The sequence below is a fragment of the Rattus norvegicus genome, chromosome 15 (genome assembly GCF_021556685.1).
Source record: "Rattus norvegicus strain SHRSP/BbbUtx chromosome 15, alternate assembly SHRSP_T2T, whole genome shotgun sequence".
NCBI lineage: Eukaryota > Metazoa > Chordata > Mammalia > Rodentia > Muridae > Rattus > Rattus norvegicus.
Genome location: NC_141548.1, coordinates 2,615,380 through 2,630,509, shown reverse-complemented (window position 1 = coordinate 2,630,509; position 15,130 = coordinate 2,615,380). Strand labels below are relative to the sequence as shown.

Genomic DNA, 15,130 nt, shown 5'->3' with positions numbered 1-15,130 from the left:
CGTTACACTCGATGTTCCTGAGCTCCTGCAAGCATCCGGGGCAGCATTTTGTCAGTTCTTTCTCCAGTGAGGCAGGATGTTCACTTGTGTCAGATCCTATAGCCAGCTGCTGGCTTTGTCTCCACTTCTGTGACATTCAGTGACCTCTAAATAGCACAGTCACCAAAGAGACACTCACATTAAGGACAAAAGACTCTCCTGTGAGGCCAGGGGGGAGGGGCTCTTCCCTGTCCTTGTGAGTGTTGCCCCCCGGATAGTCCTTTGACCCTGGGCACACCGCCTGGCTCTGCGGGCCTGTTTTCTCAGCTACCGGGCAGGATAACGGACCGAGTTGTGAATCCATCATTTCCATCGTGATGGAGGTTGCCTAGTTCTTGAGAAAGGTCAAACAGGCACAGAGTCGGGGTCGCAGTAGACCCCAGAGGCTGATGACAGACCGGCTGTGGCAAGTTTGACCCCACAGCACTACAGCAGATTTTCAACAGGAAACTGGGTGCAGTGGTACAAACCTGTAATCCTAGCACCCAAGCTGAAGCAGGAGGATCCTGATTCTAGGACAGTCGGGGCTACTTAACCAGACCCTGTGTCAAACAAACAAAATAGCAAACAAAAAAGAAAACTAAAAACTAAAAACTATAAAAAGGAAAAACCACACGGGAGATGTAGGGCCTTGAATTCAATTCCCAGTGTTTTAAAAAAAAAAAGTCAAATTCAAAAAGAGCCGGCAGTGAGGGGCGTGGGCAGGTGGTGTGTTTTAGGATAGGATTTGCCAACGACGGGTAAGAAAGTCAAGAAGGGAGAAAGAGAAAGCCCTGCCTTTGGGCCATACTGTCTATCAACACCTCTTATGTCAGGAGTATAATAGGAAACATGCGACCGACCAGGTCTGGCTCAGAAATTCCACAGAGTGTCCCTTGGTTCCCCAGTGTAGGTCAAGCCACCCCCTGCGTGCGGCCCGCAGGCCCGACACCTGTCGTCCTCTTCTCTTGGAGTCTGTGCCGGTGCTGGCGCTGAGCTAACTAGAATTCTCTTTTGTTCCCCTGCCCACTTAGGACAGAGACGACAAGCAGTGAGCAGTCTGACAGTACAATCCAGGTTGGAGGTTTCCCCTGAAGAAAAAAAAAATCAGACATTCTGCCATGCTGGCGTCGATTCTCACCAGAAACGCTGGCGGGAATGAATAAGCAGCGGCGGCCATCAGAGGAGACACCAACCAGGCTGTCTTCACCCCAGACCTCCATCCGGCTGCCTCACCAGCAGCTGGCACCATTCATTCAGAGGATGCTGGGTTCTGAAGGGTTGGCATTTCGGACCCTGGCCTGGGGAAGTCTTTAGACAAGCCAAATGTAAAGGTCACTGAGAACGGAGCCCAACCCCGAACCCCACCCCATCGGCCAGTGTGGCTATCAGTCAGCCAGCTTGTTTTACCGGCCCACGTGACCCATCCGTTCCGTTTCCCGCACACTCTCAGACTTCCGTATATGCTCTTTCCTCTTGACCCATCCTTTAAGGCGAGCCTTCACTCACCGGGTCACGCACCAGCCTGATACTTTCTTGCTGATGTGACCCTGCCCGGCAGGCCTTGAACACCCAACTCCGGAGCCCGAACCTTTGCGATTTGGCAGTGAGGCAGCTTCTTAAACAGTGTGCCGGGGTCCTAAGACAAGCTTTCATGTGAGTATATCGTACAAGTTCAAAGTCGGAATGTCTTTTTTTTTTCCCCTCCCTCTCTTTTTTTTTTTCTTTTGGGATCGGAAACTTTACGATGATGAGGTGCACATGCTGGCACGGTTCCACACTTCGCAGTGCACGGCCTCTCTCTATCAAGTGCATCCGCGGGCCTCCTGCACGCCAGGTTCCAAGCCAAGGGCTTTATGTATTCTGCTGCTGCTCCTTGTTATAGCTGCTCAAGGTAAATATTTTCATCACTGGAGGAATCACGTCATTACAGAGTTTTGTGATGAGACGCTAAACCTGGCCTTGTCTTCCTCAAGGCCTGCCAGGCCCCTTCCATTAAGAAGGAGTTCTAAGACATAAAAAACCACAACCGAGCACAGGAAACAGATACTGAAAGGCGGGATTGCTGCACAACGTCACCCGCGAGACACGCACACACGCACGCACGCACATGCACACACACGTGTGCGCGCGTGCACAAACACACTTGCACATGCACACACATACACATGCACACACACACACACACACACACACACACACACACACGCACACACACAATATGTTTTCAGTTAACTTCAAATACAATGAGGTGAATTTTACCTCCTGGAGATGAACCAGAATCTGGTTGCTTTTTTTGATCCTGTGTGGAAACTCGGAGCGTACAGAATACAAAAGACAGCCCTTAAATGGAGTTGTTAAAGGACGGGTTACAATGATACATCCTCTGATCCAATCACCTCAGCTCTGTGGGTGGTGTTCATTCGTTGGCATGGTGTCCTCTGAACCAGAAAGATGACAAATTTTGTGGGTGGCTATGGCTGGTTGAGGAGCCAAGAGCCACCACAGCCACCAAGGTCTACACGTCTGGCTGACTTGGCATAGACCTAGCCCTAGGTTGCAAGTTCCTGAAGCAGGTCAGTCGGTCAGTGAGCCTTGTAATGCCAACCTCTTGCGGCAAGAAAGGCTTCTGGTAACTGGATACCCTGAGTTAAGTGGTGATTCAGCAAGGGGCGTGACAAGAGGCTGAAGTCAGGGCACAGATTAGGGAGGTGACGTCCGTTTGGCCTCCGTGGAATGTGCGGAAGTGTACCCAGCTGAAGTGACTTAGTCTTGCCCAAGGTGCACACCCAAGCTGTGCCCTTCTCTCCAAAATAGCCTTGCAGCTTTCTCGGCGGAAGTCCAGTCAAAACTGCATTTAGTGGGCAAAGACTAGGACTTTGACTTAAAAGATGGGCCAGTGGCATCGGGATACTGGGACTCTGTGGGTGCAAAGCCCACATTCTCTAGGATGGTTTATATTGGGCCCTTGACTTTTAAAAGGTGGGTATCTTAGAGGGTTGTCTGTGGGTGTGCCCGGTTAGCAGAAGTATTTTAAGTCCGTCTTGGAGTCTTAAGCAGTTCCTTAAACATTTTCTGTCACTGAAACCTTTGGGTCTAGTCAAGTGTGGGTCCAAGTGTGATTAATGTTTCGACTACAGTTCATAGTTTTGAGGGCTTCCAGACCACCCTTGTCGTTCTTTAATTTTTGTTTTTGTTTTTGTTTTTGTTTTTATTTTTCAAGATGTGGTTTCTCTGTCTATCATTGATTGTTCTGGAACTCACTCTGTAGACCAGGCTGGCCTCGAACTTACATCTGCCTGTCTCTGCCTCCTGAGTGTTAGGATTAAAGGCATGCACCACCCTCCTCATGCTCCACTCTGGATCACCCTTGCCTTTTTAAGGGTTCTTGTTCCCAACACTGGAGCAACATATATGGAGAGGCAGTTAGCTCAGCCAATCCCTGCCAGCAATCCTGAGCCTCAGTGCACCAGGTTTGAGAATCACTTTCTTGTAGGTCCTGCTTCTGACCCATTGGGGCAAGACTGGGTTGGCCAAAACCAGTCTTCTTCCTGGGGCGGGGCCTACGTATGGGGGATAGCATGCCATGGGGTGTGACCTGGCAGGGCAGAGGCAGAGGGTACGCAGGAGGGGGACGGTGCCTCGGCTTGGGGGCGGAGCCTAATGGGGTGGGATTTCAGTCCGGGGGCGGGGCCTTGGCACGGCAGGGTAGGAAAGGGTCTCTTACTGTGGTCGTCTTGGAGCGCCGAGTCGATGAATGCGGCAGCCGAGTAGAAAAAGATGCTGAGGTCGAAGGTGGGCACGTCGTCGGCCTCGACGCCGTGGTACTCGATGGCCATGTCTCGGTAGTAGTCCGGCCCGGTGTCCACATTCCAGCGGCCGTGAGCGGCATTCAGCACGTGCGTGAAGCCGGCCTTCTGCAGCCCGTAGCGGTCCAGCGCTGTGGCCCTGGGCGCAGGGAGAAGGCTCGGTCGGTGGACGCCGCGCCCTGCGGGCGATGCACGGCTTTCCACGCTGGACCCTGTAATCGCCCATTACAAGCAAAGACCCAAGGCAGCGAGCGCACTTCCAGAGGCCGCTGGGCACTGTTTGGCTCTCTGACTATGAGAAAGCTACCCCTGGGGAAGGTGCAGCCTGAGCATTTGCCCTTTCCTTTTGGATCATTCACCTTATTGCGCAGGTCCCGGAGGTGGGCCTGCCAGATCTCCCCAGAGGCCACTGAAACTATCTGTTCATCTGAGCCTGCTTCACAGAGCCCCCGGGAGAACCTTTAAAAGAGGCCTCTATTCTGAAGCTTCCAAACATTTATGAGTTTGGAGGTCATAGCTGGGAAAAATGGCTTCAAATTGGTGGTTCGGAGGATTTCGTTGGGATTGGATAGAATTCTTGAATTGATGCTGACAGGGTTGGAGGACACAATATGAATGGGGACTGATTGCTTTGTTGAACCCCTTGCCTAGCTGGGCTTTCATTGTTCTAAGGAGCTATTTCTAACTCAGGTGAGAGTCCTAGTTTTCAGCAGAATTTCTAGAAAGAAAAATAAGGATGCTGGGGCTGGAGAGATGTCTCAGAGGTTTAGAGCACTGACTGCTCTTCCAGAGGTCCTGAGTTCAATTCCCAGCAACCACATGGTGGCTCACAACCATCTGTAATGGGATCTGATGCCCTCTTCTGGTGTGTCTGAAGACAGTGACTGTGTATTCACATACATAAAATAAATATATCTTTTAAAAAAAAAAAGGTTTCTTTGAGGTAATTAGCTCAGAACAGAGCAAAACAAAAAGGCCATTGGCTGGAGTATCAGAGGAGGCAGTCTTTCCTGGAAGGAGTGTTGGGGGTTCCTGGTTGAAAGACACCTTTAAATCTGCCCTGCTACAAGGGTGAGCATTTGTTCACTATAAGGGTCAACATTTAATGAGGAAAGGACAGTGGGTGAGGCAGGCCATGTCAAGAAATACCAAACACAAAAATAAATAAATAATAAATAAATACAAACACCACAAACTAAAGTGTAGAGACTGAGAGTGATGGAGCAAACATCACGATGTCTGTAGTTGATCATTTATCCCCATAACAATATAGATTCTACGATATGCTGATGGCAACAGAAGGGAACAGACTGATCAAGCCAAGGTCTTGGGGGAGGGGCCCCAGGGGAACTCGATTCTAATGGGCTTGGCAAACAACAATGAACAAGTAGGAGATGTGGGGAAAGGCCACATGGCACAGTACAGCAAAGCCACGGGACTGTTGGGAAGGTTTCAGGAGGTGGCATTGGACTGAGGCAGGAAGCAAACTGGGGCAAGAGTGTTTCACCCAGGCTGAAGGAACTGAAGGAACGGCAGGTGGGAAGAATGGGAAGGCTATGGATGCAGCTGAAGGGATGGGGGAGGGGGGGCGGGGCGCGGGGGGATGGGAAGGCTATGGATGCAGCTGAAGGGATGGGGGAGGGGGGCGGGGCGCGGGGGGGGGAATGGGAAGGCTATGGATGCAGCTGAAGGGGTGGGGGAGGGGCGCGGGGGGATGGGAAGGCTATGGATGCAGCTGAAGGGATGGGGGAGGGGGGCGGGGCGCGGGGGGGGAATGGGAAGGCTATGGATGCAGCTGAAGGGGTGGGGGAGGGGGCGCGGGGGGGGAAATGGGAAGGCTATGGATGCAGCTGAAGGGATGGGGGAGGGGGCGCGGGGGGATGGGAAGGCTATGGATGCAGCTGAAGGGGTGGGGGAGGGGGCGCGGGGGGGGAAATGGGAAGGCTATGGATGCAGCTGAAGGGATGGGGGAGGGGGCGCGGGGGGATGGGAAGGCTATGGATGCAGCTGAAGGGGTGGGGGAGGGGGCGCGGGGGGGGAAATGGGAAGGCTATGGATGCAGCTGAAGGGATGGGGGAGGGGGCGGCGGGGCGCGGGGGGGGGATGGGAAGGCTATGGATGCAGCTGAAGGGATGGGGGAGGGGGCGGCGGGGCGCGGGGGGGGAATGGGAAGGCTATGGATGCAGCTGAAGGGATGGGGGAGGGGGCGGCGGGGCGCGGGGGGTGGGGGGACGGGGTCATGGTTAGGCCACCAAGAAGAGGAGTTTGGATACTCTTCTAAGCTAAAGATAGTTTAAAAAGGGGTGAGCATTTCATTTGTTTAAAAGATCGGCCTGGTTGACCTGTAGAGATGGAGAAGGGGATGAGAAGCAGAAGCAAGAAAAGTCTGATGGTGGCTGCTGTGGTATAAGCAAGAGAGGGAGGCGTGGTCTGGGATGATGTCTCAGCCAACTGCCTGGGAATGGGGAGAGGAGGGGAGGGGAAGGGAGGGGAAAGGAGGAGAGGGGAGGGGACCGGAGGGGAGGAAATTTGAAAGGAATATAGTTTTGGTCTTAAAAAAACTGGGATGTCAGGGTCAGTATTTGGGAGGTCAAAGAGAACTACAGTCAGTGTTTTAAGAGTGTGTGGGGGGCTGGAGAGATGGCTCAGCCGTTAAAGGCTAGGCTCACAATCAAATATATAAGAGTGTGTGGGGTTTGGCTTGAAGAAGCCATGTCTGGACTGGAGAGATGGCTCAGTGGTTAAGAGCACTGACTACTCTTCCAGAGGTCCTGAGTTCAATTCCCAGCAACCACACGGTGGTTTTGACAACCATCTGTCATGGGATGCCATGACTTCTGGAGTACAGCTACAGTGTATTCATATAAATAAAATAAATAAATCTTTTTTAAAAAAGAAGAAGAGGAGAAGATGTCCTTCAATAGCACAAAGACCAGGCTACTGCTCAAAGAAGGGTAGCAAGGTGTCGGACCTCAACACTACATCGCCAGAGGAGCATTGTGCTTCCTTTGAAGACCCTCGTTATTCTAAGTTGATCTGTGGCTGTGAAAAATGCAATTACCAAGTGCAGCTGGGTGAGGAAAGGGTTGAATCTCGTTTATAGGATAGAATCCACTGTCAAGGGAAGCCAGAGGAAGAGCTTAAGACAGGAATCTAAGGCAGGAACTATAGCAGAGACTAGGGGAAGAGTCCCAGGCTCACAAGTCAGCTACCTTTCTTACACCAGCCTAGGGATGGCACCACCCACAGTGGTCCTTCCACCCTCACCAGTTAGCCATAAGGAAAATGCTACCACAGACATCCCCACAGGCTGGCTGATGGAGGCAATAGTGGAGTCTAGAGCTTGGGAAAGAGTTAAGCACGGGCACTGGACCCAGGAGAAGGATTTTACACAGAGCCTATAGGAGCTGCCCGTGTGCACAACCAGAGGCAGTGGCACTTGGGAGACCGAAACAGGGAGATTGTTACAAGTTCCAGGCCGGCCTGGACCAGAGTGGGGTCCTGTCTGAAACAAACCAAGATGAAAAAAAAGAAAATGGGGGCCCAGTTTGGTGGCACACATCTTTAATGACAGTGTTTAAGAGGGGGTGGGTGGATCTTTGTGATTTTGAGACCAGCTAGCCTGGTGTAAATAGTGAGTTCCAGATCAGCTAGGGCTGCATAGTGGGAATCCTGTCCCAAAAAAATAGAAGGCCGCATGGGGAGTTAAGATTCTGTAACTGTCCCATCCCTGTTCCCAAGCTGGCCCTCGGTGCTAACATCCCAGCAGTAAAGCACATTCAACCTCCATCATTTCCCTCCAAAAGGCCTGTTTTCTCCTCTTTCTTCTTGTCCCCAAATATATATACAATAAAGGTTACGCTTTGGGGACACAGACCTGCACTCAATTAAAGCCTCCAATAACTCGGCCTGTCTCACTGAGTAGCAGTCAGCCTAACTGTGAGGCTGAGCTCGGTCGAAAAATTAAAACTAACCGTCCTTGACAGGAAGCTCTAACCCACCAGAAACACTGCTCCTTCCGTGATCGGCACAGTCTCCACAGAATCCCAGGGTGGTCTGAATGGGTTTCAGTTTGCACTTTGATGCTTTGCAGGGGGGGTCAAGGATCAAGGGTAGATAGCACACTGCCACAAGCTGGCTGACACCACTCCACACACCCCGCCCTCCTGCCTTTGTGTCTAAGGAGGAAAGGATCCATCAGAGCTTTAGAGCTGATAGGGTATCTAAGATTCACTAGTTCTCAGGGCTCTATGCCCCCAAGCTGGGTGGGGGATGAGGTGGGGTGGGGGCGTGGTGTCCTCATACAACACATGGGGGTTTCCCTCAGCTGGGAGTCAGGCTGAGACTTTGAAGGAGCACCTACGGCAGAATGGGAAATTTCCAAATGAAAACTTGTGCTTCCTAGACTGCAGACACCCCGTGTTCAAGGCCCCAGTCCGGCCCAGCTCAGCAGTTCCTGAAATCAGTGTGGGTGGAGGGTTATGTCTGGCACTGTGTTGTGGTCTGCTGCTGCTGTTTTTAATTTGAGGGTCAGATGCATAATTGGCTCAGATAAGTTATGTGGGAAAGGAACCCAGAAATCCAGGGATGTTTTGAAGTGATGGGATCCTCTGATCATGGGGAAAAGACTTCAGAGAACCAGCAACAAACAGATTCAGGAATTTAAGTCTGGAGACTGGATGAGGAGGGACTGAGGAAGGGTCTCAGTCAGGAAAGTGCTTGCCTGGAAAACAGGACGATTGAGTCCGATCATCATCGCCAGCTCCCATGGAAAGCTCAGTTCAGTGCTGAGCCTGCTTGCAGACCCAACATCATCAGAAAGGTAAAAGCAGAACCACTGGGTCCTGCGGCCAGCTAGTCCATCAGAATTGGTGAGCTCCAGAGACAGGGAGAGGCCAGTCTCCAAAAACAAAGTGGACAAGACAGAGAAGGACGAGTGCTGTCTGTCCGTTGCCTCCACACGTGCACGCAAGCAAACTACTTTCATCCTCCCACATGTGCACACACACATATGACACACAGGTAGGCAGGTATGAACATGTTCACACACAGAATAACTTAGACGATAAAGCAGCCTTCCTGTCTGGGTAATTTTGAGAATATCTGGTTCTAAGAAATGTGGGGTTTTTTTGTTTTTTTTTTTAAATCACATGTCATCTGTTTCCAGAAATAACATGCCCAGCAAGAATGTGGAAAATAAAACCCACACAAAAAAATCCACCAGCCTTTCTACCCCACTGAAGTAAAGATTATATTATTAGTCTTTTAATGTAAGACCTTGCAGGTTTTTTCTACACGTAGGTTTTTATAGAGAATGTTTTTGGCGTAATACCATACCGACATACCTCTTATTTTTATGTTCAGTATTAGAGATGAAACCTAAGGTCTCGTACATGCTACATGCGTGTTCTACCTCTGAGGAATCTCCTCGGTCCTCTTTTTAGTTTTTATTTTGAGACATGGTCTCATTAAGTTGCCCAAGCTGACATTAAACTCTCTCTGTAGCCCGGGCAGTTCTTGAACTTGTGACCCTCCTGCCTCAGCCTCCTGAGGACCTGGGATTACAGACCTGCACCATCAGGCCTAATCTATACCTTGTTTTATTGTGCCTTGTCTTATTGTCCTTCAAAGATTATATATGTGTGTGCCTGTTTGTGTGCATGCATGTGTCTATATGTATGTATGTGAGACTGTGCATATGTGTATATGCCTGTACATTCGTGTGTATGTATGTATGTATGTATGCTTGTGCCTGTGTGATGTATGTGTACTTGTGCATGTGTATGCATGTATGTATATGCATGTATGTGTGCATGCGTTCGTGTGTGTGTGTGTGTGTGTGTGTGTGTGTTGAACCCAAGGCCTCCAGCAAGAAGCCAAGCATGGGTCCTATCGACCTCTGAGCTATTCTCCGTGTTACATTTTATTATTTTATTTCATTTCATTTTACTTTATCTTAGAGTTTGAGACGCCTGGCCACCCCACAGCAAGCTAAGTCCATCACCACCATTTTCCCAACAGCTCAGATGACAGGTAGCATTTTTTAAGCAAAAATTAACTGAAAGATATATATTGTTTCTATAATGCCATCGCTTAATAGACTATCAAGTGTGCCCTACCTATAGCTGCATATGACCAAGGGCAGCTATGAATATCCAACACAAAATTATAGATTTACTTAAAACATGAGTCTGTTTATAACTTGATTGTGCAGTTCTCAAGATGACACTGTTGAGTGTCAAAAGACTGGACAGTGGAGCTGGAGGGATGGCTCAGTGGTTAAGAGCATTAACCGCTCCTCTCTAGAGGACCTGGGTTTGGTTCCCAGCACCCACATGGCAGCGAACACCTGTCTGTGACTCCTGTTCCAGGGGATCTGACTCCCTCTTCTGGTCTAGGAGGGCACTACACACACGTAGCACACATACATGAAGGAAAAACACCATACGCCATAAATAAAAATAAAATTTAAATGTTCTCAAAGGAGGGGTGTACTGAGCACACCAGATATAGCAGAGTGTAAGTAGACCAAAGGATTTGAGTAAATTGTTTTATTCTGATGCTTATTTTGGTAGTTGGAACCAGAGGCGTCTCCAAAAGACATCTGTACACAGCTAACACCTTGACATGGCAGAGTACTGTGTGTGCCGATGTCACCTCGGGGCCTTCAGCAGCTAGACACACGCCACTGCCACGTCAGCCTGGACTTACGGGCATGTCAGTTAGATCATCATGGGAGACTTCTGTGTTTTTTGTTGCTTATTATTTATCTGGGTTTTTTTGTTTTTGTTTTTGTTTTTGTTTTTGTTTTTGTTTTTTTTTTTTTTGTTTTTGTTTTTTTGAGACAAGGTTTCTCTGTGTAGCCCCAGCTGACCTGGAACTCTCAGTAGACCAGGCTGGCCTCAGAACTCAGAGATCCACTTGCCTTAGTGCTGGGATCAACGGCGTATGCCACCACTGCTCAGCACAGGAGTTACCGGGCCCAGGGGAACGGGCAATTTAAAATCTCTCTGAGAGTTGGTGAGATGGTTCAGTGGGTAAAGGTACTTGCCGTGTAAACTTGGCAGGTTGACTAGGATCACTGGAACCACATACAGAGTGTTCTCTGTACTCTGGGCTGTGCACGTACCTCACATGCCCCCCAACACACACGCATACACACACCACACACACACACACACACACACACACACACACACACACAGGGCACATACATGCATAATAATTAGGTAAGCTATATCTGACATTCACTCCTAAGTGGTAAGTGACCTTAAGAAGACTTGGCTCAGATTTACATTCCAATTAAGAGAAAAAAATGTTTTAAAGGTTTTTTTGTATGTGTATGGATGTTTTGCATGTGTGTATGTCACTGTACCGAATACACGCTTGGCTCCTGAAAAGGCTCCCGACAGAAGGTGGCATTAGATCACCTTAAATGGAGTTAAGGGACAGTTGTGAGATACTGAGTGGGTGCCGGGACTCAAACCTGAGTCCTCTGAAAGAGCAACCAGTGCTCTGAACCACTGAGCCACCTCTTCTGTCCCCTACAATCCAATTTTTATTTATCTTTTTAATAATCTATTTCCATTTTATGTGCATTGGCATTTTGCCTGCACGCATGTCCGTGTGGAGGTGTCAGATCGTGGAGTAACAGACAGTTGTGAGCTGCCATGTGGTTGCTGAAATTTGAACCCAGGTCCTCTGGAAGAGCAGTCAGTGGCCTTAACCTCTGAGCCATCTCTCCAGCCCCTCCAAATTTTATTATCTTTGAATCTCACAGGCAAAAAAAATAGGTATCTCATTTTCATTAACTTGGCTTAGGAATGAGGTGGGACATTCCAAACGTGAGCCTTGGAGGCCCCTGTGGTTTTGCTCTATTTGGTTGTCATTGACTGGGCCTCCGTTGGTAACTCAGTTTGCCCTTGGACCTGTGTTCTTCCTGCCTTAGCTTCCCAAGTCCTGAGATTACTGCCAAGTACCACTGTCCCTGCCCGTGGAGTTTATTCTGAGAACATTGTGGATCCCTGGTTTGACTAAAGTCTCCTTAGTTCCCTCCCTGCAAACAAACCCCTGGCCAAGCTCTGGGTTCTAACTGCAGCAAAATCCTTCTTACAAGGCCTGGTTTCCTCGGTCAATCAGAGCCCTTCCTTTCTTTCCTCCCGATTCTTGTCCCAACGTCCCGCCAGTTCCTCGGGAGTTACCCCCTGAAAGGTTGCTTCAAACTCTGTTGGCCATAGCTTCAGCAGTCTACTTGACACAGACCTAGCTCACCTGGGAAGAGAGTTCTTCAAATGAAGAACAGCCCAGGTGAGACTGGCCTGTGGCCACGTCTGTGAGACAGTTTCTTAACTGAGGTCCCAATCTGGTGGGTGTGGGCTGTATAAGGAAAGTAATTGAGCAAGCCAGTAAATAGTGTTCCTCTGTGGTCTCTGCTTCACTTCCCTTGGTCCTGCCCTGAGTTCCTGCCTTGGATTCCTCTGATGCTGGCCTGTAATCTATAAACCAGGTTACTACCTTTCCCTCTCCCAAACTGCTGTGGGTTCTAGCATGCTACAAAGCATGCTAGGCTGCATGTGCATACTAGGTGGTATACGCCTTTAATGCTAACACTCGAGAGGTAGTAGCAGGTGGATCTCTGTGAATTCTAAGCCAGCCAGAAGGAAGGAAGGAAGGAAGGAAGGAAGGAAGGAAGGAAGGAAGGAAGGAAGGAAGGAAGGAAGGAAGGGAGGGAGGGAGGAAGGAAGGAAGGAAGGAGAAAAGAAGGAAAGAAAGAAAGAAAGAAGGAAGGAAGGAAGGAAGGAAAAAAGAAGGAAAGAAAGAAAGAAAGAAGAAAGAAAGGGAGAAGAAAGAAAGGAAAGAAAGAAAACGAGAACATCTCCTTGGGCCACACACACTGAGACCTCTGTTGTCCTGATCCCAGCCCAAGTCCCTCAGCCTCTACAGCCAACACCATTTCCCTGATGAGCTCTTGTACATAGCCAAGGAGGGAGGCATCTATGACCTGAATACATGAATCCATGCACAGCATCTGCCACTTTCTTTCAGCTAGAAAAAAAAAACCGAGCCACTCCCATGTCGCCAGATTCTGTACTGAATCCCCTTAGGAATCGCTACCTCCCGTTCTGGCATCAGCAGAGGTCAGCCTGCAGCTGGTCTGGGCTTCTGGTCGCAAGTGCCTGTTTGTATGTGGCGTGTGCCATGCACGCTTTTGAACCTATAGTCTGTAACACCGTGGTAGTCACGGTGTGCCATTTCTGGTTGTGGCCTTGATGCCGTTGTCCTCCCTTGGAGTCTGGGCTGTGTGCATCCTTCGCAGGTGGATTTTGGAGCTGTGGGTATTCCTAGCTTCTGGTCTCATTAAGTCATTGGGTGTGAAAGTGAAACTCGCTGGCTCCCCCGCCTGCTGGTCTAGCACAGGTTGAGGCCATTCGGGGCAGCAGCTTAAACTGCTGTGTGAACTAAAACCTCTCAACTAAAGCCTCCGGGGCCTCCCGTTTCTTTGCTGGCCGAATGGACCCAATTACACAGATAGTGCTTTCTTTACAGGGATTGGGAAGTTTCTTCTTTGCCAGATTAAAGAAATTCCGTGGGGGAGCAGTGGGAAATTTTAGATCAGGATGTTTTTCTTTGTAGAATGGGATTATAGGGAATTCTGATTTTTTTCTTTTAGTCTATGTTTTTTAAATTCAGTAATAAGCACCCTACATTCATTTACTACATAATTGTGTACTATGATTTTACTGATATTATTTCCTTAGAACTCAGGAGAGACAAGTTATTATAGAGACATGGGGGTGGGTTTTTAATTCCTTTGGATTTTTAATTCCTGTTAGAAATCTCGTCCCTCTGGCCATGGTGAGGCTGGCCTGTCATTCCCTAGCCCTGGGATGCTGAAGCAGGAGGAAAGGTTATCCTCTGTTAGAAAACAGAAACCTTAGCCAGGCAATGGTAGCACAGGACTTTAATCCCAGCATTCGAGGCAGAGGCAGGCACATCTCTGTGAGTTCGAGGCCAGCCTGGTCTACAGAGTGAGTTCCAGGACAGCCAGGGCTACACAGAGAAACCCTGTCTCAAAAACAAAACAAAAAACTAGAAACCTTTAAAAAAACAAAACGAAAAACTAGAAGCGTTTTCCCCTGCTGCTTCTCTCCCCACAATTTGTTCCCCAAGATGGATTCCAAGAAAGGAACGAGAATAAATGCTGAAAGCCCATGTTCGAAACATAATGTGTTGGTAATTAAACTAGGTCGCTGGCTCATCATGCAATGAAAGTCTTTCACATTGTTCAAACCTTGCCCAAGAAAGATTAACCTAGCATGAGAAGGCCTGGCCGGGTCTTCAGACATCTTTCTCTGGCTATCTGACTAGTGTCCTCTTGGAATAGTTGAAGGTTCGAAGTTCAGGTTTTCTGGTTCTTCTGGGAAAGACCCAGCCAGAGATATTGTTAATGCTGGCACATTCTGCTTCATCCTACCCTGGCCACTCCTCTCCTTGGAGCAGCAGATCAGATGTCAGCTTTGCTTGGTACTTTAAGGCCATAATAATTTTGTGTCTGTGCGTGGGAAGAGGGTCACAACTGTCCAGATACATCTAAGGGAGCCCCCCTCCTCCCTTTCCAGTGTCCCCAGCTGCAGGCCCAGGAGATGGATGCTTCTGGCTTTTGAGATTACTGAATCAGACCCGTACAGTGGCATTTGCCCGTGACAGACCTGGCTTTTCGAGGAGGGTTTAGGGTGGTTGATGGCCCCCTGAAACGAGGCTTTGGTGGGAGTTGCCTTGGGCCCCATCTTACGGGCAGCATAGTTTAAGAGCAAAGGACACCACTGTGAGGAGAGAGGTTTCTCAATTACTCTGTGTCAACTCGTCGTTTTCAGCTGCCCTGCCTAGGACTGGGCAGTTCCTTCACGGTGGTAAGACAGAGTGCCCTTCTTGCTAACTACGTGGAGAGAAAAAGGAGAGAAAGAAAGAAAGGTTTTGCTAAGCAAATGAAAGATGTGGAGGAGATTAAGGCGAGAATATTTAAATCACAGAAGTGCGTGTTTTTCAAGCATGCTCAAGCAGTTCTTGAGGTACCCATTTAGGGGCTGCTGATTGATAAGAGGCCATGAATTATTCTTATCTCCTAGTCCCTGGCTCTCTGGAGGGCAACACTTGGTTAACCTAATTTGAATCTAATTTAAATGACTTAAGAGTAATAACACAAGTATGTGCTTGAATCTAATAAAGCCTAATTTATTAAATAGGATGATTTAAAAAGGATTGTATATTACAGCCAGACAGGGACTTTTGAAATCATCCTTTAT

General features: G+C 49.0%; 1 protein-coding gene and 1 long non-coding RNA gene across 3 annotated transcripts in view; one reads left to right on the top strand and one right to left on the bottom strand.

Annotated features, from left to right (window-relative positions):
* Dusp29 (dual specificity phosphatase 29) overlaps positions 1-15,130 on the bottom strand; it is a 41,393-nt gene that overhangs the window by 8,306 nt on the left and 17,957 nt on the right. For both annotated transcript variants that reach the window (NM_001108368.1, XM_087585935.1), the window contains 1 exon segment: positions 3,746-3,966. In NM_001108368.1, the coding sequence (NP_001101838.1) occupies positions 3,746-3,966 (221 nt within the window).
* The window catches only part of LOC120096899 (uncharacterized), a 37,994-nt gene continuing 28,069 nt past the window's right edge, over positions 5,206-15,130 (top strand). The window contains exon 1 of the long non-coding RNA XR_015638604.1: positions 5,206-5,363. This is a non-coding gene — a long non-coding RNA (uncharacterized LOC120096899). The remainder of the gene's footprint in view (positions 5,364-15,130) is intronic.